Raw genomic sequence first — 23,399 nt, 5'->3', positions numbered from 1 at the left:
GCAGCTCCCCCCACACATACCCCACCGTGTGGGGCCCACCAGGCCCAGCCCCACACAGGGGCAGCTCCCTCCCCACACACCCCCACACCATGTGGGGCCCACCAGGCCCAGCCCCACACAGGGGCAGCTCCCCACACATACCCCCACACCATGTGGGGCCCACCAGGCCCAGCCCCACACAGGGACAGCTCCCCCCACACACACCCCACCATGTGCAGCCCACCAGGCCCAGCCCCACACAGGGGCAGCTCCCTCCCCACACACCCCCACACCATGTGGGGCCCACCAGGCCCAGCCCCACACAGCAGCAGCTCCCTCCCCACACCCCCCCACACCATGTGGGGCCCACCAGGCCCAGCCCCACACAGGGCAGCTATACCCCCTGTCCACCCCAAACCCCATAAGGTCCACCAGGCCCAGCCCCACACAGGGGCAGCTCCCCCCATACATACCCCACCATGTGGGACCCACCAGGCCCAGCCCCACACAGGGGCAAACCCACCTCTTTCCCAGCTCTGAACCTGTGGGCCCACCAGGCCCAGCCCCACACAGGGGCAGCTATACCCCCTGTCCACCCCCAACCCCATAAGGTTCACCAGACCCAGACCCACACAGGGGCAGCTCCCCCCACACCATGTGGGGCCCACCAGGCCCAGCCCCACACTGGGGCAGCTCCCCCCCCACACCCCCACACCATGTGCAGCCCACCAGGCCCAGCCCCACACAGGGGCAGCTCCCCCCACACATACCCCCCCCACCGTGTGCAGCCCACCAGGCCCAGGCCCAGGCCCAGGCCCAGGCCCACACAGGGCAGCCCCCCCCCCCCCACGGGCACGCGCTGCGTCCCGCTGACGTCACAATCTTCCAGAAGATTCCCGAGGGAATTCCGCCGAGACCGGCGCTATAAAAAGCCACCGAGGTGCGGCGGGGCGGGCGGTCGCAAAGCGTCGCTGGCCAATAAGAACTCGAGGGGGGGCCGCGCCGGCTTAAACTACCCAATGGGCCGCCCGGGGAAGGAGGCGGGGCGAGCTGGGCGAGCCGCCCCGCCTCCCCCGCTCTATCCGGCCAATGATCGCCGCGGCTGGGCGCGACGGGCACTCCCCCGGCCCAACAGGGGGCGGCGGGGTGGGGCGGGCGGCGGGCGGGGCGCGGGGGCGGGACTCCCCCGCCGTCACGGCCAGGGGGCGGGGCGGGCCCGGGAGCGGGCGGGCGGGCGGGGGTGGGGGGGGCGGCTCGGCGAGTGCGCGGCGCCCCGGGACAGCGCGAGCGGTGAGTGCCGGGGGCGGCGGGCGGCACCGGGACCCCGCGGCGGGGGGGCTGCGGCCCTGCCCCCGCCCCGCAGCCGGCCGGGGCCGCGCAGCCCGGCACCGGCACCGGCACCGGCACCGGCCTGCCGGGCCTGCGAGAACGGCTTAGCCGCCCCGTCCCGTGGGGTGACAGCGGGTCCCGAGGGGGCCGGGGGGTGTCGGTCCCCCCGTCCCGTGGGGTGACAGCGGGTCCCGAGGGGGCCGGGGGGGTGTCGGTCCCCCCGTCCCGTGGGGTGACAGCGGGTCCCGAGGAGGCAGGGGGGTGTCGGTCCCCCCGTCCCGTGGGGTGACAGCGGGTCCCGAGGAGGCAGGGGGGTGTCGGCCCCTCTGGCCCGTGGGGTGACAGCGGGTCCCGAGGAGGGGGACGGGATGGGGGGGAAGATTCAGCCCCTCTGCCCCTATGGGGGTAACAATGTATGCAAATAGGGCTGGGGGGGCAAGGGGTTAAACCTGCCACTCCTGGGGGATGTAGTGTCGCCCTGTGGGACTGGGGCGGGTGGGGAACGGAAGAGTTACCCCCTTCGTTTGCCCCATAGTGGGGCAATGACGTGTCCAAGTGGGGCTGGAGCGGGTGGCACGGGGAGGGTTAACCCTCCTTCTCTGCCCTCCGGCTTTGCAGAGCAGTGATGTGTCCTAGTGAGGCTGTGCAGGGTGGCGAGGAATGGGTTAAAACCCCACCACCACCACCACCACCACCTTGGGGGCAGCAGTGTGTGCCAATCAATGGGGCTGGATGGCTGGGGAGGAAAGGGTTAATCCTTCTCCCCACCCCACCCTCATGGGGGGTGACAGTGTGTCCCAGTGGGGCTAGAGGGGTTGGCAAGGAAGGGGACAACCACTGTCCCCATTGGAGGGGACAGTGTCCCCCAGTGGGGCTGGTGGCAGGGAGGGCAGTAGGGAGGGAGCGTTAACCCTTCTCCCCCATGGAGCTACCAGTGCCTCCCAGTGGGGCTGGCCGGGGCGGGGGGGGGGGGGAGCAGGCTGTCACCTCGTCCCCGCAACACAGGTGCCAGCACACCAGTGGGGCTGGCAATGGGGCCTGTGTATGGGGGGACAGCAAGGGGAGGGCTAACCCCATCCCCACACAGGGTGACAGCACCGAGTGGGGCTGGAAGTGGGGGGCACCACGCATGGGGAAGCAGTGCGGGGGGTTAACTCCGTCCCCACAGCAGTGCAAGCACCCCAATAGGTCCGGAAATGGGGGGCATCACACATGGGGTTGCAGTGAAGGGGGTTAACCCCCTCCCCACACTGATGCCAGCACCCCAGCGGGACTTGCAGTGGGAGCCGTGCAGGGAGAGGCAGCGAGGGGAGGGTTAACCCCATCCCCACGCAGGTGCCAGCACCCCAGTGGGGCTGGCAGTGGGGAGGGGGAGGCGGTGCGTGTGGGGGCCTGGGGAAGGGATGATTCATTGCGTGTAGTCATGACATTGCTGGCTGGTTCCCTGCGGCTGGCAGCCAGCACGGGCACGGGTGGCTCTGCCTGCCCTGGCGCGCGGAGCCTGCCTCGCCGTGCCTGACCAAACTTGGGCTTGCCTGCCCCAGCGCTGCTATGCCGGCCATCCTGCTCTTCTGGAGCCGCGCGGAGAGGTACGCACCGAGCCCCGGGCTTTTCCCGGCACCGGCTCCCAGGCTTCCCTGGGCAGCCGCTGCCCGGCGGCACCGCTCGGCACCCCCTGCACTCAGGCACGGTGCTTGGAGTGGGACCGGACCCCCATCCCCGGGGATGCGGTGGCTTTGGGATGGGGACTGTCAGCTCTCCAGGTGCTGGCTCCCCAAGGGTTATTTCTCAGGTGGGAAACCTGAGGCGATGTCTGGGTCGACGTCTGGGGGAGCCTGGCGCTCCCTGTCTCGGGGACGGGCAGCACAGGTTACGGGAAGCCTGCGCGCCCGGAGAGGATGCTCTGAAGTTACTGTGTGACGGGGGGACGCGGTGGCATTGAATTTCCTTGGCGTGCTTCAGGTGCCCTGCTGCGAGAGGCATAGATGTGTGTGTGAAGGTGACTTCTCAGAAGTAGGTTTTGTGCCATTCAGCATAGAGGAGGCACCGTCCCAGTGCCCAGCTCCGGTGAGGGAAAAATCAGGAGCGTGTCGGGGGGGTAGTAAGAGTTGCTCGGTGGGAACGTGGCTTTCAGAGCCCCTTCTGCTCAGGTGCAAGGGATCAGTGCTGGCGCCGCGGGGAAACGGAGACTCCCGTGAGGCTTAAGGGAGAAGATGGGAAGGTGCAAAACGGTTAACGTTACTTTTTCCGACTCGTGCATCATTGCCGTCCTACTTTTCTCCCTCTCTGATTCGCCTTGTGGGTGCAGCAACCCTGACACAATTGAGGCAGTGAGCAATTAATTTCTGGTGAAACCCAGGGACCCTGGGGTCCTTGTTCTCACTGCTTTTACCTGCTTTACTGCAGGAGGTGACTGCGTTGGGGACGTTAAGGTAACGGGTTGCTGAGGGTCGGGCATCTCGTGGCGGCTGCAGGTTGGGAAGTGGGAAGGATGCCTGAGCTGGCTGCAGAAATGTCTTAATCTGGGAGTCGTGAACGGCAGCTCGCAGCCTGCATTAGAGAGCCCGGTGCTCCTCTGTGTCTCTCGGTCCAAGAAAGCAACAAGAAACCAATTAGAGGAAAATTACTGCTTGTCAAGTGACTTCATTGAACGGTTTCTTCCCCGCTCGGTGGCGGGGAGGGGATGGCTGAGCGCTGCTAGCAAGCACACAAAGGAAGGCTTGCTCGCCAAGCATGGAGGCTGCTCTGTGAACCGCTTTGACGCCTGCTTCCCTGCAGCCGAACCCACCCACCCCTGGCGTTTCGGAGCTGCGTCGGCTGTCCTCAGAGCGGAGTTCAGAGCCACCCGCAGCCGCTCCGCTGGCGAGGACCTCCCTTTTCTGTGCTGAAGGAGCTGGGGAGAGGCTGCCACAATAGCAACTGCAGAGCATCGCTTCGCTGCAGTCGCGTACGCTGTGCGCCCCGGTGGCTTCCTCCTCTCCGTCCCGTGCCACCCTCCGTTGCCTCCCAGAAGGGCACGCGCTAGCTGCCGGCGCTGTAGGGGTTGAAGAGCCTGTGGCCAGTGTGATGTTTAAAATAAAATTAGAGCCTTTAAAAATGTCAGCTTGGACTCTGAATGTGTTTGTAAAGTTTCGGTAAGTGGGTTTATGTGTCTTGTGCTTGTGTTCTCATTACTGAAGAATAATGTTTTACGACCCAAGGTGCCTGTCAGCGCTCATCTTTGTCCGGTGCGTGATCCTCTGGCATCGCTTATCATCCTGCAGTGACCTTATAGTCTGAGATGGAAAATCTTACTGAAGGCACTATCTGTGTGGGTTTGTTCCCTTACATGACTATAGAGTAGCGGGATTATGTCAAATGATTGCTATTCAGCTGGCTCGCTGACCCAGGGCTTGCATGGTCTGATGTCATGTGAAGGGCTGGAACAAAGAATTTTTTTTTTTTTTTTTAAGAGGCGAATAGATGCTGGGTTATCTCAGCAGTGCGGTCACCAGCTGCGAGATGCCTGTGGTTTTCTCCGCAACTGGACATCTGGGGCTTTTCTGAACATGGCATGTTTTTGTAAGGTGTCCCAGCTTGGAAGGAGAATGCAGGTGCTGAAATCACTTGCCTGTCTGAAAGCCCTTGCTCTCCGGCATCTTCGCCCTGCTCCCTAGAGGGTTAAATGGGAAGGCAGAAAAGGATGATTGAGCAGAATGGGAGAGAGGAATTGTGGAAAGGCACAGCTGATCCTGGGGAGGTGGGAGGAAAGCTCTGCAGGGACAGAGTCGTGTTTTACCACCGCACATGTGAGTGTCGCCTCCGAAGCGTGGCTTAACCCACCAGGTCACCTGTAAGAGTCTAATTGTCTTCGGGACTCATCATAGTAAATCACTGCACGGGGCTGCTTCTCAGCTGCTTTATCATAGCCAGCCAGCCTGAGGAAGCCTCCCCAAGCCCAGCTGGGAGCCAGACGAAAGACTTCACAGCTTCCAAAGCTCTTGCCTGCTCTCTCCTTCCCTTTGCGACCCTCCAGCCTGACGCGGGCTGCTGGGGAAGACAGCAGCCAGGCTGACTAGACTGGGAAATGAGGTACTGTGTGATTTGGGATCCCGACAGCGCTGGGGCACGGGACAGATACCGGCTTTGCATAGACGTGTCTGATTCTGCTCGCACCGCGACCCCGAGAGCGTCCCCCAGCAGGCATCCCCCCATGCCAAGGACCTCTCGACGGTAAAGACCGGAGGTCTTAAGGGAGGAAGTACTGGTTTGTCTGGGCAGGGCTATCCTTTTGTAAAATTCGCTGTGGGGTGTCAGCCAGGTAGGAAGGACCCGTGATGGTGTCAGATACAGCTGCGCTGGGTCACAGCCAGGCACTGTGCCCCATGTGTTTTGCTAGCTCGCAGGTGTAGGTCCTGCTAGCAACAACTGGCCTCTGTTGTAACAGCAACTTGGATAAAATCTAACATTTCTGATCTCCATGCCTCAGGACATGATCTGATTGGGGTACAAAAGGAGGTTGTCTTCCGCATTGCCTCATTTGACCTTGCTCGGGAGGATTTTTTTCCCCTGGGCTATCCAGAAAGGGGCTGTTATCAGGCCAGCGGCCAGCTCTGGGGCTGGTGTCCCTTGATTTGCCTGAGTGCAGAGGAGCTCACTCAAGGTCTGAGCCCTGCCTGGCGCTGTACAAGGACGGCATCCCAGTGAACAAGGCTGCTCCGATCTGAGGGACAGGGATCAAACAGCTGGTGTGCCAAGGCCAGGTCTCTTGTGTGTACCATGGCAATGAGGACACCAAGGTGGCCTTCTAAGCATTTGTAAGGAGCTTCTACAGTCACAAGAGGCTGTTGTGGGAAAGGAGGGAGCCGGAAGGTGTTAGACTGAGGAATCTGGATCAGCAGGTTACCGTGCATCAGCATACAAGTAGTAGCTGACCCTCACTGCTCAGCTCAAAGCGAAGCTGGGTTTACTCACATCACCTTCTGCAATGGTAATGGCAATGACTTTTTTTTTACGGTGTAGTGCAAAAGTGGAGCTATGCAGAGAGGCGGGTAGAGATGCATGGCTGAAGCAAGGTGGTCTGTGCAGCAGCGCTCTGAATGCATGTGGCTGTGCCAGGGGCTGAGGGTATCTGCGGTCTTGCCCGGTTGCCCAGCTGGGAGTTGGAGAAGAAAATCTGTAACACCGAGTTGTCTGGTTAGTGTTGTTTGCTTGCCCTTAAGAAAATGACCTTTCAGGCCGACATTTGGGGCTTCTTGCAGTCCTGTCATGTGGAAAGGGCAGAATCCTAGGAGTCATCAGAACAGATGCAGAGTCGGTGGTGGGTACGGGCTAGAGCATCTTGTAACGTCTGTGTGGGTTTGTTAAATATGGCTGCTCTTTGCACAGAAGCTGGAGGGCTCCTGCTGGAGGCTGTGTTGGTACAGAAACGTGCTGGCATTTAGAAGCTCGGATCTGGAGATGCTGTGGGATGCTCTTTACACCCCCAGAGGCCTTCTTGTGTCTCTAACAATAGCACGGCACAGCGCTGGTGTGCCGGGCTGCAGTGTTGCCTCTGATTTCTGTAGTTACCCCTGAGGCCGGTGATGCAACCAGTTCGAGCAAGTGCCTGGCATCTTGCTGGTATAAACCACCTTCCTGCCCTCGTCCACATGAGCTTGCCTCTATGAAGGTGCCAGTGGGCCTGACCAAAGGCTTAGCCCACTACTGTTCCCTCCAGAAGTTCACGTGCCTGTGAACCCTTTTGCGCTGGATGCCTGATCTTCCTCCAGATCTAATGGAAAGTGACTGCACTGTGGCTAGCTCAGAGGGAGCACAAGTTGGTGATTCAGATCATCATAAGAGAAGGACCTGGGAGTGCTGGTGGACAACAAGTTGACCATGAGCCAGCAATGTGCCCTTGTGGCCAAGAAGGCCAAGGGGATCCTGGGCTGCATTAGGAAGAGCGTTGCCAGCAGGTCGAGGGAGGTGATCCTGCCCCTCTCCTCAGCCCTGGTGAGGCCTCCCCTGGAGTACTGTGTCCAGTGCTGGGCTCCCCAGTACAAGAGAGACATGGAGCTGCTGGAGCATGTCCAGCAAAGGGCTGCTAAGATGATGAAGGGACTGGAGCATCTCTCCTCTGAGGAAAGGCTGAGGGAGCTGGATCTGTTCAGTCTGGAGAAGAGAAGGCTCGGGGGGGATCTGATCAATGTGTATAAGTATCTGAAGGGGGAGTGTCAAGAGGGTGGGGCCAGACTCTTCTCCGAGGTGCCCAGCAATAGGTCAAGAGGCAACGGGCAGAAACTGAAGCACAGGGGGTTCCGTCTGAACCTGAGGAAAAACTTCTTTCCTGTGAGGGTGCCAGAGCACTGGAACAGGTTGCCCAGAGAGGTTGTGGAGTCTCCTTCGCTGGAGATATTCAAAAGCCGTCTGGACACAATCTTGTGCAACGTGCTCTAGGTGACCCTGCTTGAGCAGGGTGGTTGGACTAGATGATCTCCGGAAGTCCCTTCAGACCTCAGCCATCCTATGATTCTGTGATAATCAATGGGACCATTGAGGTAGCTGGGTAAACGGCTCATTTCCAAGCCCCTGCAGCAGCCCCCCAACTGTAGAGTGGTTATTGCCCAAGACAGGCTGGCTTGTCTGTCCCTGGATGGATGCCAGGGGCTCAGTGCAGCACTGCAGATGTGCACTTCCAGGGGGTGGGCAGGATGCCCAGCAGTGCTCATCGGAGCTGGTGGCCACCAGGAGCATCTGCTTATGGACAGAGTGAGGACAGGAGGGAGCATTTGGTGACCTGTATGACCTTAAAGGAAAGAGCCAAGGCTCAAACACGGTGTGGAAATCAGTCTGCTGGAGGGGCTCAGAGGGCACAGCAGCTGGGGACAGGGTTGGTCTGTCCAGGGCATGACAGGGCAGTTTGGAGCGAGGAGGGGGTGGGAGCTCAGAGAGTGCAAAAACTCTGGCTTAGTGGAAAGCATTCAAGAGCAGAGGGCAAGCTGGGGGCAACACCTGGAGAACAGCATGGCATGGAGCGAGCACCGAGCTATGTGCTGTGCGAGGCAGGGCAAAGCAGGTCATGTTCAGGAGGGACAGAAGTTCACAGGGCTGGAAAACTGAAGGGTAAGGAGCAAGTCAAAGCTGTTGGCAGAGCGTGGGTCTTGCTCACTTTTGCCGTTGTTTCTGCTTTGAGCAGTTGGTCTCATGTCTTTCTAGGAGCTCTCCTGGCTTTCCATGACTGCTGGCTTTTGCTGCTGCAGCAGCATGCCTGTGGAATGAATTAATTGCCAATCCATTTCCTTCCCTGGATTATGGCCGTTGAGTTTCCAATGCCTTAGTATAGGCATGGCTCTGTCCTAAGCCACCCACATGATGGAGAAAGTGAATCCAGGGAGCTGCTTCTCTATTCTGACCTCACTGCGTTGTGTCAGGCTATGACACTTAACCACCTCTTATGCCACTTAATATTTCTAGCTGATTGCAGCGTTTAGTTGAAGACTCAAAGGGAGTGCAAGTCAGGCTAGAAAGTGTTTTTTAAAAAAAAACCTCCCACCATCACAAGATGTTTCTGTCTAACGGCTTCGTTCTCTCTCCGCTAAATACAAATTACAGCTCTGACGTGCTGGAAGCATTTATCTCCAGCTGAATGCCAATTGCTTTGAGGAACAAAATGTTTGAAGTTCCTTTAAGGTGAATGCGGCAGCACTGTCCCTGTTGGTTTTCAGTCTGTGCTGCCATCTCCTCAACGACTTAAGAAGTTGCAGTCGTTACCCTGCTTTGCGTTAGCTATGCACAGATCCCTCTCCTTGCTGAACCTCCGTGAGACAGCAAGCCAAGCTCTGCCCTTCGCCTGCCCGGCGGAGGGGGGAGACAGCTACGTTTAAACTCCGCACAGCCCTCCTTGCTCTGTGGGGGGGAAACGGTCACGCCTACGAGCGGCCTCGCATGACGTTAGCGTCGGCGTTGCCCATATAATAATTCTGTGTGCTGGCTTAGTGCTTCCTGTCCGTGAGCCTGAAAGCTTCGCACAGAAGATGAGTGCCTCTGTCCCTGCTTCGCAGGTTGGGCAGGCAAACCCAGAGCCAAGGGGTGCCTTAGCCCTCCAGCGCTAGCGTGTTGCCTGCGGCTGCTCTGCACCGTTACGCTTAACTTTACCTCTTGCAAGGAAAACGTGGACTTGAACTGGCTCTGGTGTTGTTGGCCGGTGCAATGGGGGGAGAGACAGCTCCGTGATAAGTGTGTGCTCGTCCAATTTCTGGCTCCCGGAGTGCGATACTTGCGTTACAGAGAGCTGTCTTTCTGCTTTCAGGAATAAATACTCAGCTGCAAGCAGCGTCGCGGTCATGGGGAAGGACTATTACAAGATTTTGGGCATCCAGTCTGGAGCCAATGAGGATGAAATCAAGAAAGCGTATCGGAAAATGGCCCTAAAGTATCACCCCGATAAGAATAAAGACCCCAACGCTGAGGAGAAATTCAAGGAGATTGCAGAGGCCTATGATGTCCTGAGTGACCCCAAGAAACGAGCCGTTTATGACCAATATGGGGAAGAAGGTAAGGTGACGAATGCTCCCGCTCGAAGGCAGGGGTGAGCTGGGCGCAGAGGCATCCCAGATTGTTCTCTCTTCGGATCTTAGTAGGTTTTTATAGGCAAGGGAGCATTTTTATACCCTACCATGTAGCAGGCATTCGGCGGCGTAGGTGGTGTGGCCGGAATTCTCCCCGTGATTCATTGCTGCCTCCAAAACAAGGTTACTAGTAGCAGAATTGGGGAGAACAAATGCTCCGCTGATGCCACTTCGCCTCACTGCCAGAAATAATCTCTCGACCCAGTTCTCCACTGACTGCTCTGCAGCAGGTCGGAGCTGCTTTTGCAAGGTGCAGCCCTGCACCAGGCTGGGCCGGGCCGGGCCGGGCCGGGCCAGGCGGGGATCTCCTTGCCCTCAGCCCACAGGGCAGGCGAGGAATCACCCTGCAGCAGCTAGTAGCCCCAGGTAGTTAGCTCAGACGGTCAGGAAGCCAGCTGGCGCTTCTTAGCTCTTTAGTGCTGCCTCCAAAGGCTGAATCACTTACTGAGATAACAGAAGAGAAAGGAGTTTGACTCCTGGGTCACACAGGACTGTTTAGTTGACCTAAATTTTCTAGCAGATAACCTTTCCTTTTGCCTTGATTTCCCCTCTGCAAAGTCCTCGTTACCATGCTTTGAGGTGCCATTTGTAAGCTATTCCCACTTTTCTCTCTGGCACACGCTGACCTACATGATTCAAAGCCTTTCCCAATTTAAGTAATAGGTTCTTGTTTTGAAACTAAGTGGCTGCTGTTGTCTCCCGGTTGGCATGGAGGAGGAGAGCCGCTCCACCACACACAGCCTTATTAGTCGAATATGAAAGTCTGCAACCCCATTTGCTGAGGGTGAGGAGAGCACTGAATAGCATCGGCATTAATCAGCCAAGGACTTGGGTGCTTAAAAGATCAGAAGGTCTAGTATAAACAGGCTGCTCAGTGGAAGATGCAGCCCCTCCTGTGGGCCCAGCAAGCAGGTGCATCCCCTTATGAGACACCAGCAGAAATACACTGTGGTCAGAGGTACCTTTATCAGTCCAGTCCTGCTCCTGGCAGGCACAGAGAAGGCTCTCTCTGCCATTCGAAAGCAAAGAAGTCTTAGGAGGATACAGAGACTGGTACCCCTGACTGATGTAACTATATCCACTGCCTGAAAGTTGCTGGGGAACTAGAGACATCAGAAACTTAAGGAAAAAACTGAGGAGCTCCATGGAGAAGTTCCCAGAGGCTCCTCGTGCTGTTAGAAAGCAGGCTTCTGGGTGTGAAAGCGCAGACCGACCTGGGGAAACTCCCTGCTGGTTTATCTAAGCAAAAATACAGAGCTGTATTAGAAAATCTCTGCCTGGCAATGCACGCTCTCACTGTTGCCTATACCAGTTGCTTAACTAGTTAATTATGTCACCGCTACAAGGGAATCACTGAACCGCAGTGATTTGCTGCTGTCTAAAATTAGATATGGCTATCTCAAGTGAGAAACTAGCTTTTCCTTGGAGGCACCATTGAAATTGGACCCTGCTTTCCTGTTGGTCTCACTGCTGTCTTGGGATTAAAGTGAAGGTAAACAGCGATTGCATAAAGGTGAAACCTCCTGGCTGAACAATCTGTTATGGACAGGGGCTCTCTGGGGACGAGGTGAAAACTCCGTCGCCGAAGGCAACTAAAATAAGTTAATTGAGTAGTGGGGAAAAAAATACAGCAGAAAAGTGCTCCCCTAGTGTGCAGGGGATGGAGAGGCTGGGTTTGAAATCGGCCTTGCCTCTCTGTCACTGGCCCCAGCGTGTGAATGATTTTCTTTCTTTCCCCTAATAAAAGACTCCACAGTGCGTACAGCGACCCCAGCACCAACAGCATGCAGCCTGGCGAGACCCATACGTATGATCACCCAAGCACGTTTTCAGCAGCCGCTGGGGTCGTCCCCCCTTCAGGGCTCCCCTGGGTAAGGAACGGCCTCATGCTGCTGGGGTTTCTCCGGTGCTGGTGGACCCCAAAGCCACCAGGCCTGAGCCTGCTCCGCTCATGGCCTGGAGACATGCCCTCGCTATGGGAGCTGATCCCACCTACTTTGGCAACCCTGGCAGAGAAAACACAGGCACAGAGTTTTTGTGTTGAACTACTCAAAATGGGAATAACTAGCAGCAGGTTCAGCCCTTCCTGAGGGGCATGGATTTGCCTGAAAAGAGCACGGCACCTGTCCCATGGGGCTCAAGTACCAGCAAACCAAACCCCTTGGGTGTTTCTGGTTACTGGAGATGATTACTCTCTCTCCAGTATCCTGGGCAGAATCAGTGCTGTATCTCTTTCCCACTGGACGCGTGGTCAGGGTCACTATTTTGTCCTCTTTTCTTCCATTCGTACGCTGTTGGGCACCCGTGGGCTTTTCATGTTAGCGAGCAAGAGCAAGGCACGGATTTCCTTGTGACTTGTAGCTGCCCTCTAGCTATTCCTGGAGCAACTGGTTATGCTATTGGCATTGCCACTCTCTCCTTGCTCAGTGGCCTTTCCATGTTGGCCCATAATCAGCTGCCTTGCCTCTTCCTTTCGTGATCCCTCTTCCAATGCAAAATGTACTCCATCCCCTGGGCTGGGAGAGGCCGACTTCCCCTACAAGGGCTTCTCCGTAATTATGGCCGCGTGAGCAGGCAGACGCAGCGTCTGAGCTGGCTGTACCCAGAGAGCCCATGCAGAAGTTCAAGGTGTAGAGTCTGGGCAAAAAGGAGATGGAAGATTTGAGAAGGCCTTGTGGCTGAAGGGAGGGCCTGGGAGGTGCTGATGCTGGTCCCGGACCTGTTGCGGGACAGGACACGGACTGTCATCAGTCCCGGAGGTTTGGCTCCTGGATGGTGACTTCCAGACTAGTCACTTGCTCCTGCAACAGGCCCACTTTTGTTTTCCAACCAACTCCTTTTTTTGGAGCGATGTGGCCTGCTGGTTAGTGTTTTAAGGGGGCCTCTGGGCCCCACATACTGGCCTGAGTCAGGGTGGGCCCCTTGGGGCTTTGCTCCTCCTGCCCTAAGGCCCAGGTCCAACCTGGGAACCAGGCTGGGGAGGGTGACGCTCGTAAAATCGGACCTGTGCAGCCAGGGTGCTGAGCTGAGAGGCGTGACGGCTGTTGTTACTCTCCACATCTCTCATGCCATGGGGCACTAGCCACCTTCTAACATCCCCTTTGCCATCAGCCCTTTCCTAAGGCCAAACCGCCTCCTTGACAGGGCTGCAATGGGGTCTGAAAGGCACAGCCTTTCTTATGGCCATGAGAGGCCAGTGGCACCAGGAGCCTCGCGCAGCGCACAGCATGGGCTCTGCAAGAGCACAGACTGCCTGGCAGGGCAGGGGCAGAAGGCAGGGGTGCTGCGGACCACCTGTGAGCTTGCCCAAGTGCTGCTGCCTTGCAAGGAGGCTGAGAGCCCAGCCGGGCAATGAGGCCTCCTGCTCAAGTGAGTGCAAAGTGAAGCAGAAGGCCTCTACCTCACATGATAAATTCGTCAATCAAGCCAAGCAGAAAAGAGGAGCAAACATGTCCATACTGTGTTGTCCCCCTCGTATCGCCTGCTGCTGGCTTGTTGTGCAGGGCGCTGGCACAAGGGATGGCCCTTCAAATAGCCCTTTACCATCACTGGCTTCCCCCGAAAATAGTCCTTGAGCTAGGCTTGTTTTAACCCTTCCCTGACCTTCTTAGTCAAAAATAATGCTGCAGAGTATATGACCATGAACCATCTGCCCACTGCTCCTTGTGCTTTCCTGACCTCCTCTGTGGTTCCTCTTGAAGGGGTTTTGCAAGTGTGACTTCTTTTGGGGGCTGTTTGTCCTGTACCTCAGCTGCTTGGGACTTTATGGAGTTTGCAGTGATGTAAGGCTCTGCCAAGGATCTGTCAGGGGAGATTTCCATGGGAATGGTTGCCATTTTATAAAGTCTTCTTTTGAGTTGGGAAAAATACAAAAATACCACTGTAGGACTTCCACTCCAGTGGCAGCAGCTGACCCCTAAGACCTTGTATTGCAGAGGGGAAGGTAGCACATGCATGTGTTTAAACCCTGCCCTCAACCGTCCTCCTGCAAAATGATTGTCCTATTAAGCAGATGTAATGGTGCTCTGACAGAGCTATCACGATGCCAAACCTTCACCCCGTTTGCAAATTGCTGCTAGGACCTCAGGTCAGACCCTTTGATCTAATGTGCAGAGAGCTGTTTCGCTCCCACGCACCTCACTATGCTGGGGGGGGGGATTAGCTAGGGCAGGTCTGCTGACCTCCATGTGCTCTGCCAACAAAAGTCCTGACTGTACAGTTGCTTACTGAGTTCAAAGCTTTTTCTAACATGCTAAATGTGCTGCTTTTAGCCCGTGACTGTCAGTGCAGCTCAGGTACTTTGGGTAACAGGCAAGAGCAGATAGCTCGCCCAAACGTGGGCTTTGTGCATCACTGGCTGGATGTCAAAGACCCAATACATTGACTGCAGCGGCTCAGCTCCAAATGCAGCTTGAAGTGGCTGATAAAAGTCTGGTGGGATGCTTCATCCCCTTTAATGTGCAGGATTTCTCTGAACAGGCTTAAATCCTCATTACCAGGAAGGAAAAGCTTGCAAGCAGATCTGCTCCTGAGCCAGCTAGTCCTTGTGCTCACCTTCCAGCCCAGGCCACTAACAGTTTTCTCAGCCGTACCCATTCTCATCCACGGGGAAGATGTTTGGCTAGAGTTGTTGCTAGTATGTTCAGAGGAACATACTAAATGTTCTAAATGGACTAATCAGGAAACATTTTAAGTGAAAAGGCTGTAACATAACCAGAGAGAGCAAACAGGTCTTTCAGTAGGGATAGCAGGACAAAACCAGGCAGCTTTTAAGATGGAGCTGGCTGGGTGTAGGGGCAGGACTGTGTGATGTGGGCTGAGGTGATCCCTCCCTGGTCTATGCTCTCCATGGGCAGCTGGGATGGAGGGGGTGACCGACAACACCAGGAGCTGCTGGAAAGGCTGCCTGGAGCCGGTGGAGACCATACTCCCGATCCTGCACCTGTCTGGAAAGTGCAGCTGTGATGGGTTCCCAGCACAGCCTCGCATCTGCCATGCAGAACCAGCAGCTTTCAGCAGGGAGTGTTAATGTCTTGTGTTCCCCATTCTCTTCTAGGTCTCAAAACAGGAGGTGGCTCTTCAGGTGGCTCAGGGAACACTTTCCACTACACCTTCCATGGAGACCCCCACGCCACCTTCGCATCCTTCTTTGGAGGCTCCAACCCTTTCGATATCTTCTTTGCTAGCAGCCGCTCCCGAGTGTTCAATGGCTTTGACCAGGAAGACATGGATATTGATGACGATGATGACCCTTTCAGTGCCTTTGGCCGGTTTGGTTTCAATGGCATTAACGGGGTTCACCGGCGGCACCAGGAGTCCCTGCACACGCGGAGGAAGGTCCAAGACCCACCTGTCATCCATGAGCTCAAGGTGTCCCTGGAAGAGATCTACCACGGCTCCACCAAGAGGATGAAGATCACCCGCAGGAGGCTCAACGCTGATGGCCGGACCATGCGGACAGAGGATAAGATCCTAAACATTGTCATCAAACGGGGGTGGAAGGAGGGAACCAAAATCACATTCCCCAAAGAAGGGGACGCCACCCCGGACAACATCCCTGCTGACATCGTCTTCATCCTCAAGGACAAGCCTCACTCACACTTCAAGAGAGATGGGACAAACGTGGTCTACACTGCAAACATCAGTCTTAAAGAGGTGGGTGTCAGTGGGAAATCCTACAGGGTGGGAGGTGGTACTGGGTCATTGCACATGGGGCCAAGATGGGAGAGCTGTTTTGGAGAGCTGCTCAACCTTTCTGCTGAGTGTACGATATGGGATACTGCAGTCCCTGCTGATGCACCTTGCTTCTTGAGCAAATACATGTGGTATTTATCCATTTCCCCCTTTCCCCATATGTTCCATCCTTCTATTTCAACATTGGGTATTCACATGCGGAAGACAACCCAGATCCTCTGTAGAAACAAGAGAAAAAACAAGTTGGCTGACTTGTGTCTGGTCCCTAGTTGTTCACATAGCTGAGCCTGCTGTAGTAATCGTCCTGGATCCAAAACCAGCTGTTTTCTTTGGTTCTGGCTTCTCTAGATAGAGGGCAATAAATAAAATATTCAGGAAAGCCTGGCTGTGAGCAAAATCCAGCACACTCAGGCTATCGGTCCTGGAGGTCACAGTGAGACTTGCTGCATCAGAGCCTCAAACTGTGCAAGGATGGGAGAGGAAGGGGAGATTACCCAAGTACAAGATGTGCCGTTCACTGCTGCTGTCTAACTACCTTTTAATAAATGCCAGCTGGCAGCTGCATTTAACGTTGACATTTTTGGCAGCTGCCATTTGCTGTTCCTTTCAGACTGTAGACGCTGTCTGTCTTCTTAATGAATTGATTTTTGTTTCAAAGATAGATTTGTGTTCTCAGATGCATTTAATAGAAATCAGCTCAATGGGCCAGACCTGGGGTAGGGAAACGTGAGCTCTTTAGTGCGCCAGCAAGTCAGAAGAGCTTTGCGATGGCTCTGCATCTTTGCTAGGGCTATGGCCAGGTGTCCTGGGAGCAAGGGGGAACCAAGTGGGTCAGGAAGAGCTGGATGCAAAACCTACACTAAAGCAAACTCATCTCAAGGTAACCTGTAGACTTGGGAGTTGAATTTCCTTCACAGTGCAAAGGGATTCAAGTAAAGAGGTTTATTCCTGTGGTGGCTGGCTCTGCTGACCACTCCAGAAATACTTGGGAGAGGCTGCATTATTTATGGAGGCATGCATGCCATATCTCAGATGTTTCCTTCTGTGCATTCCCATATCTGTAAAATTAACCCCAAGCTGGCTGTCCTGATGTCCAGTCTATGTTAGTCCAGGATCATTTGCTGCTCAGGTAGCAACCTAGACTAGGAAGGACTCTCAGAGTTGGCCTTTGAGCATGCAGCCCTAAGAAAACTATTCTGGCTCCATGTGCTAGTGCAGAGACCTGCCAAAATTGCTGATGGTGGGGCCGGGGGAAGTAGCTGCTGTGCCGTACCAAGTAGTTCCCCAGCTACGTCTTACCCACAGGTTACTTGTGATCTCTCTCCAGCTGCCCATAAACAAGGCGTGTGTTGGCATTCGGTTTGCATGATGCAGTCACAAACAGAGACTAGTGGAAATTGCTGGTCCAGGCAAATTCCTGATCTCTTTCTTTGAGCTGGAGCTCCTGTTCTCTGCACGCCCTCATCACAAACTGAACTCACTGGAGATCCGTAGGGAGCTGCTGGCCTGGCTGCCATCCCCATCCTTCTGTTTGCCAGGGCAGGATAATGCTTTGCTGCTTTTATCTTCCTTGAGAAGAAGTAGCTTAAGTGCTCTGAAGCATGAGCAGATGCCAGGATCTCCCCGACTCCGTATGCCACGATCTCGGTTTGTGACGGAATAAATCACAGACCTCTTCATCACCTAGCCTACAACTGTAGCCTTGAGTGCTCTCCTTGCACTGTTCTTCTTTGCGAGTCTGTCTTTTTTAGCTTTAGCTTTCATCTTTTCAGCTGCCACGAGAGAGCAGCACAGTGTGGTACGAACAGGCAGATCTGGGAGGCGTTTGGGGCTGTGATCTGATTCACAGTCCTGCCGGAGACCTCTTGCCAGCACCCTGCTGCCAAGGGTGGTAACGCTCGCTGCCATGGCCCTGCTCAGGCAGGGAGCAGTGAGTGCCTAGGAGCAGGACAGGGGTGACTGGAGCACTGGCAGTGCAGCATCCGTTTCGCAATGCTTCCTCACGGGCTCCTTCTCAAAGTTGAGCAGGAGCAGGCAATGCTGAACCTGGACACCTGTCCACTCTCTGGTAGGAACTCGTCCGGCTCCAGCACTCCCACAGGGAACCTGGAGACCATCCTCCTTCTCTTTGATCCCATGGACCCCTCCAGAGCATGGTCCAGGCAGGTACTGGCCTTCCAGCAGTCACTTGACCTACAGAACCTAGCAGCTGTAAACTTGTAACCCTAGACTGCCTCAAGCAATGGTTTGGTCAGGGTGCAGATGAAGGCAAGGAGATCCCAAAGGACAAGCTGCCTTGTGGCACATTGAGGGCCAGGGTGCGACTCTTCCACTCTCTGAGCCCAGGCATTTCCAGAGCTCATGTCCTCATCCCTTTCGGCACCACATCCCCTTGGCCAGGACAGCACGGGGTAGTTGCTGCCCGGTGGGATCTGCTGGCTCAGCACTGCAGAAGCGTGTGGTGGAAGAGGGCTTCCCCAGAGGCAGGTGGGCTGCAGGGAAGTGTCCATTCTTAAAATTACAGGCACGCGCCGCAGTGGGAGCCGAGGGAAGGAGGAGTGACACTGCTATGCCAACAGCTGCAAAAGCCTGTGTCTCCTGGGAGGCAGATCTTCAGGCAGCGCTGCCGGAAGGGGCCTTTATGGAGATGTTACATCCGCTCGGCTGCGTGCCTAACGCCTGCCCTTGGGAGCTGCCTACTTTGCATCCTTTACCTGGCGTCACCTTCCTTGAAGCATCCACACTCCAGCCTTGCTGAAACGCTCTTGGAGTGCCACTGCTGCCAGTGGCAAAATCCTCCTGTGGCTTCACTGCAAGCAGAGGAGGGCCCACTGCTGACCTAGATAAATTTCTGCACTCGTAGCTTAGCTCTCGAACTTACTTTGATTTAATACCTAGGGGTAAACGGAGCCTCTTTCCAGGAGGCAGAGCAGCTCCCTGAGTTACGGTGGAGCGCTGCATGCTGGCGTATCACCGTGATCCACGCTCCTGCTTGCGGTCACTGGTATTATTTCAACAACCAATTCCTTAAATGCCAGTGAAGTTGGGCAAGAAAAATTAAAAACAAGAACATACGGTGGAGGAGCAGTTGCCTCTAATTGGTGTGTCTTGGCTCTAGGAAGGAAACGTTAAGATCCTGCCTGTCTTCACTGTTGCTGCCTGTTTCTGCTAACATTCCTCAGCTTTTCAGGGCAAACATGTTGCTGACGTGCAATGCCCGCACCGTGAGCATGGCAGAGGGCTCTCTGCTTCGACTTTTCCAGCCCTGTCCCTTGGTGCTGGATGCAAAAATGCCAATCACACTTCTGCTGGCCTATTTTGGTCTCAAAAGCTCATTCTGGAAGCTGAAACAGCCGCCCAGCTTCCCGCTGGCCGTGTTGCTGTGAGGACTGATCAGAGGAGAGCGTGCGGGCGGCTGCCCGCCGCACTCCTCAAGCGCAACGCACCATCACGTTGCAGAAGCATGGTGGCTTGCAGAGAAGGTGGCTGCCCTGAGAATGACCTGTCTCCTCCATAGCAAAAGCAGCACCTCAGTTTGCCTTTGGCTTTTCTGCTGCAAATAAAAGGACAGTGTTACCTTGGCCCTCTTGGCTGGAAACCTGAGGCCTAACTGCTGTGTCCGCCACCCACCCCTTGCTTTCCCTTTCTGCTTGCCATTCCTCAACCGGCGATGTCTTTTCTGCAGCACACCTGGACTCGTGCAGCCCTCTGCAGTATGTGCCAGTGGGCACCTGCGAGCACCCCCAAAACCGCCAGTCGCTTCCTCCTCCCTTTCCTTTGCGGGGTGTCTCTTGGGGACACGAGGGGCTGTACCCCGGGAGGCAGCTCGGGGTGGGGGGGGCGAGCGCTTTGCGTGCAGCGCACGGGACGAGCCTGCGCCAACCCCTCTCCTGGGAAGCTGAACCGCTAGCGCCTGGCAGCTTTATCCCCAGCAAATCCGCCCCTTCCAGAAGTATCGCTCCGCAGCCCTCTTGTTAGCGGCAGCCTTTCTCCCTTGCTGAAAGCCTGGAGACGGTGCTGCCCACGCGTATGGCAGAGCTGTCTGAGTTATTTAAGGACACAAGGATTTTCTTGCTGCATTCCCAGGTCACGTGGCCTCGCTAATGCGGGCTGGCTTGCGGCTGCCGGGCAGCACCCGCTTCCCCGGCTGCTGCAGGAGGCAGCACCCGGCCACGTGGACGGGTGCAGGGCTGGCAGCCCGGGAAATCAGCTCTTGGGTCAAGCCGCCCCCATGGCCGGGGGCTTGCGCTCGGCAGCCCTGCGCCATGGAGGAGCGTGGGGAGGCAGGGCGCACGGCCCGGGGGGCCGGGACGGGCAGGGGGGGTTGTCTCACTGCAGCTTCCTTCTTGGGCTGCCGGCAGGTAAAAATAGCCGGCGGGCAGTAGTGCGATGCTGTAACTCGACCCTTCGCCTGCGCGGGGACCTGCAGCAGGGAACAGACCCTCCGGAGCCCTGGCTTCCAGGAAACCTCAGCGTCGCGCCGCAGCCGCACCGCTGTCTCGCGCCCGGTATAACCTTTTGGAGGCTGTTGGCAGGGGAGCCGCAGCCTGTGCTATAGATAACCCGCAGTGCCAGGCAGAGTTGCCGGGCTGCGAAGGGCGACAGCTGATGAACCACAGAAGCATCCGATGATCTCAGCTGGATTTTCGGTCCTTCCCCCCCCCCCCAGATTGGGTGAAGAGGCCGGGGTGGGGGGGGCTAAATTTAACCTGCTCTGTTGCTGCGAGTCCCGGGTCGTTTGCTGGCAGTGTCTCCTGGGAAGCACAGTAGATGGGGAGCAGGCATCCTTCCCCCCCCCAAGCAAGGCCAGGATGACCCTCTCCTGCACAGCTCCTGGCACCTCGTGGCACCCAGCGCAAGGAGGTTAGGACCAGAGGAGACCTGGGCTTGCACCAGTGAGCATGAGCTGTGCTGCTAACCCTGGGAGCTGGGGGTGAGATCAGAGCCAGGCAGTATAATCCAGGGAGTGTCTAATGCAGGGATGCAGCATGTTTCCCGCTGCTCAGCAATGCGGGCACGGGGATGTCCCCATCCCGGAGCTCTGCTCCAGCCCCACGGGAGCTGGAGGCTCTTCCCAGGCCGTCCCGCTCCATCAGCGCGAGGTGTTCCCCACCGCGACGTGCCACGGGGCGAGCCAAAGCGTCTGCTGGGTTCAGGGTGGTGGCTGTGAGCGTCCTGGGGTTGCGGTCGGTCCTGGGGTGGCTCTGCACTGCCGCAGCCCTGGGCAGGCAGGATGCTTTGGGAGGTCACGCTGGACCAGGCTACTCTGGTTCAGGCGTGATTTCTGAGAGGTAAATAAATACGGCTTGTCTCTCATCTCTTGCCTGCTTGGAGACTCCCCCAGCTGTTTGGGAGTGTTGGGAAGGGAGAGGGCTGAACCCCGCAGGGCTGAGCCGGTTGTGCCCACTGGTGCCCCCCCCCCATGCCGGGGGGCAGCTCAGGGCTCTCTTGATAAACCCTTGGGAGCCGTAGCTGGCGATTCCCACGCAGGCAAGGCCAGCATCACTACTCCGCGGTGTCTGGGGGGAGCGAAGGGGCTAAGGGCCTGGGAGGACAGGCAGCCCGGCTCACGGCATGTCGCTTTTCTCCCTCGCAGGCCTTGTGTGGCTGCACCGTGAACATTCCCACCATCGACGGGAGGGTGATCCCGCTGCCCTGCAACGACATCATCAAGCCGGGCACAGTGAAGAGACTGCGCGGGGAAGGGCTGCCCTTCCCCAAGGCCCCCACCCAGCGAGGAGACTTGATCGTGGAGTTCAAAATCCGCTTCCCGGACAGAATAGCCCCCCAGACGAGACAGATCCTCAAGCAACACCTCCCGTGCTCCTAGAGCCCGGGGACTCTTCTCCAAGCAGCAATACTCCAAACGCACGTGCCACAGCATCCGACCTGTGCGGAGCAGAGGTGCCAGAGCACTTTCAAATGCAAAAAAACCCACCTTCCTTCCCCCAAGGTCCTGTCCAACTCACCCTCCTGCCTGCCCCTCTTGGCCTGTTTTCTACTCCAGCAGTGGAGAGGTCGCGAGCGCGGGCTCCTGCCCAGCCCTTCACGGCCCTCTTAGCTGCCAGCCTTTTTTCTTTGTTTTCTAGAGGTCCAGCTTTTCTGCCTTGCACAAGCGAGTGGCATGGGCTGTTTGCCCAGGGAGGTACATCACTTTGTCGTTTTTATGTCACCTGCTTTTGAAGCCAACTTTCTGACTAGAGGATGGACTCGTAGGGATTTAAACACAGTGTAAATAGGACTTTACACGACCTCACACACACACCCCCCTCCGATGTTATTTTCCTCTTCTCCTCTTTGATACTTGCTGCTGTTCGGGGTCCCGGCTGTACCGAGGTGCCAAGGAAACTGTGTGTATGGCAAAGGGATCGCTTCTGCACACAGTGGCCACTGTAGCTGGACTGTTTGTAACCTGGGACCATGGTACCTAGTCCTACTGCGGTCCGCTCTCCGGTGCCAAGACTACAACCGAGCATCATCTGTGCCAAACGAAAACGCTGAGCTCCAAGCGCTTGGTGACGGTTCCTCCCGTCCCCCTGCACCCTGCTCGGGATGTAGGTCTTGGCTGTCCCACAGACCCGCGTGGAGCTGGGCCAGCATCTCTCTGTGCCTGCTGCCAGGCCAAAGCCCAAGCGAGCAGGAGGGAAGGGGGAGCCCAGGGTGGGCGCTTTCTTGTTCAGATGTGTTGAGTTTGCATTGCTGCTTTTTTTTATACATATATATATAGATAGATAGATAGATAGATCAACTCCATAAGGGTTTTCTCTGCCCGTTTTGGGTTTCCTGGAGCGGTTCATCCTGCCTTTCAGGGGATCAGTTCAGCCATATGAACATCATGCCTGTGAGAACATAGTATGTGTGTAGCACAAGTTTCGGTGCAAAAGCAGAGCCAAGTGTGAGCAGAGCTGTGGTTTTCACTAGCGTTTGAGTTCAACCTTAGGGATTTTCATAGGAAGAGAAATGCACGTGTATATATTTTTCTACAGGGAAGATGAATTCAGGAGGTGTTTCTGGGCGTTACAGTGGAGCTGGGAGGAGCATGAGGCAATCTGCTTGGTGGTTTTGTTTTTAAATGCTGTATTTTTTTAAAACTTTGGATTTCCATCAGGAGAATTTTTATATTTCTTACCTTTGTCGGCCTATTCAGCCTCTCGCCAATTTTTCTCGGGAGGGGGGGTTCTTACGGAGCGGGAGGCATGTTTGACCTGGCTTTGTACGGCTCAAAAGCTCATCTTCCACCGCGGCATCGCCTTCCTGGTCCGACCGGCGCCGAGAAAACCTGTGCCAAAATAATCCCCCTGGCCATCCCTTTTCTTTTTTTTTTTTTTTTCCAAAGCGAAATCACTGACTTGAAACAGGGGTCCTTTGGGGCGGTCCGTGCGACGCGGGGCTGGGCCGCTTCCCGACACGGTTCACGTCTCGCCGCGGGGCGGCCGGGCCGAGGTGGCGCGTGCGGCGGGGCGGCGCGCGAGGTGTACAGATGTACAGCGTATCATACGCGGCGGGGAGGCTGTCCTGTGCAATGGCTTCGTTACGCGGAGGTGGAAAGTGTAGCGCACTGCTTTTAATTTATCGACCAGTTTGAATGGTTAGGGTACGACGCCTTTTCCCTCTGCTGTTCCCTGTTGAGTTCGACACACAAACCCTGGTGGACACCGATGGAGCGAGAAGACAGGTCAGCACGCAGATGCAAGCTGCTTGGTTTTTCTCAGTTTCAATGAGACCTGAATGTTTTCTAGTGGTTTTTTTTTTTTTTGTAATTTTTTTTTTTTTGTAATGTCAGTATTGAGAGAAAAATAAAGTATTTTA

At 56.2% G+C, this 23,399-nt stretch overlaps 1 protein-coding gene across 5 annotated transcripts; it reads left to right on the top strand.

The window, feature by feature from the left end:
* Positions 1–1,211: 1,211 nt before the first annotated feature.
* On the top strand, positions 1,212–23,399 carry LOC104150890 (dnaJ homolog subfamily B member 5). 5 transcript variants are annotated; one of them, XM_068928495.1, is made up of 5 exons: positions 2,910–3,740; positions 4,087–4,442; positions 9,578–9,822; positions 14,953–15,551; positions 21,187–23,399. In XM_068928495.1, exons 2-5 carry the CDS (start codon positions 4,375–4,377, stop codon positions 21,418–21,420), a joined length of 1,146 nt encoding a protein of 381 aa, XP_068784596.1. In that variant the 5' UTR covers positions 2,910–3,740; positions 4,087–4,374; the 3' UTR covers positions 21,421–23,399. The 5 variants fall into 5 exon arrangements, with proteins under 5 accessions (XP_068784599.1, XP_068784597.1, XP_068784596.1 ...); XM_068928498.1 differs by lacking the exons at positions 2,910–3,740; positions 4,087–4,442 and adding an exon at positions 1,212–1,269; XM_068928496.1 differs by lacking the exons at positions 2,910–3,740; positions 4,087–4,442 and adding an exon at positions 2,708–2,897.

The sequence above is a fragment of the Struthio camelus genome, chromosome Z, assembly GCF_040807025.1.
Source record: "Struthio camelus isolate bStrCam1 chromosome Z, bStrCam1.hap1, whole genome shotgun sequence".
Classification (NCBI taxonomy): Eukaryota; Metazoa; Chordata; class Aves; order Struthioniformes; family Struthionidae; genus Struthio; species Struthio camelus.
Note: the sequence above shows the minus strand (reverse complement) of the source record. Positions and strands in the feature narration are given on the sequence as shown.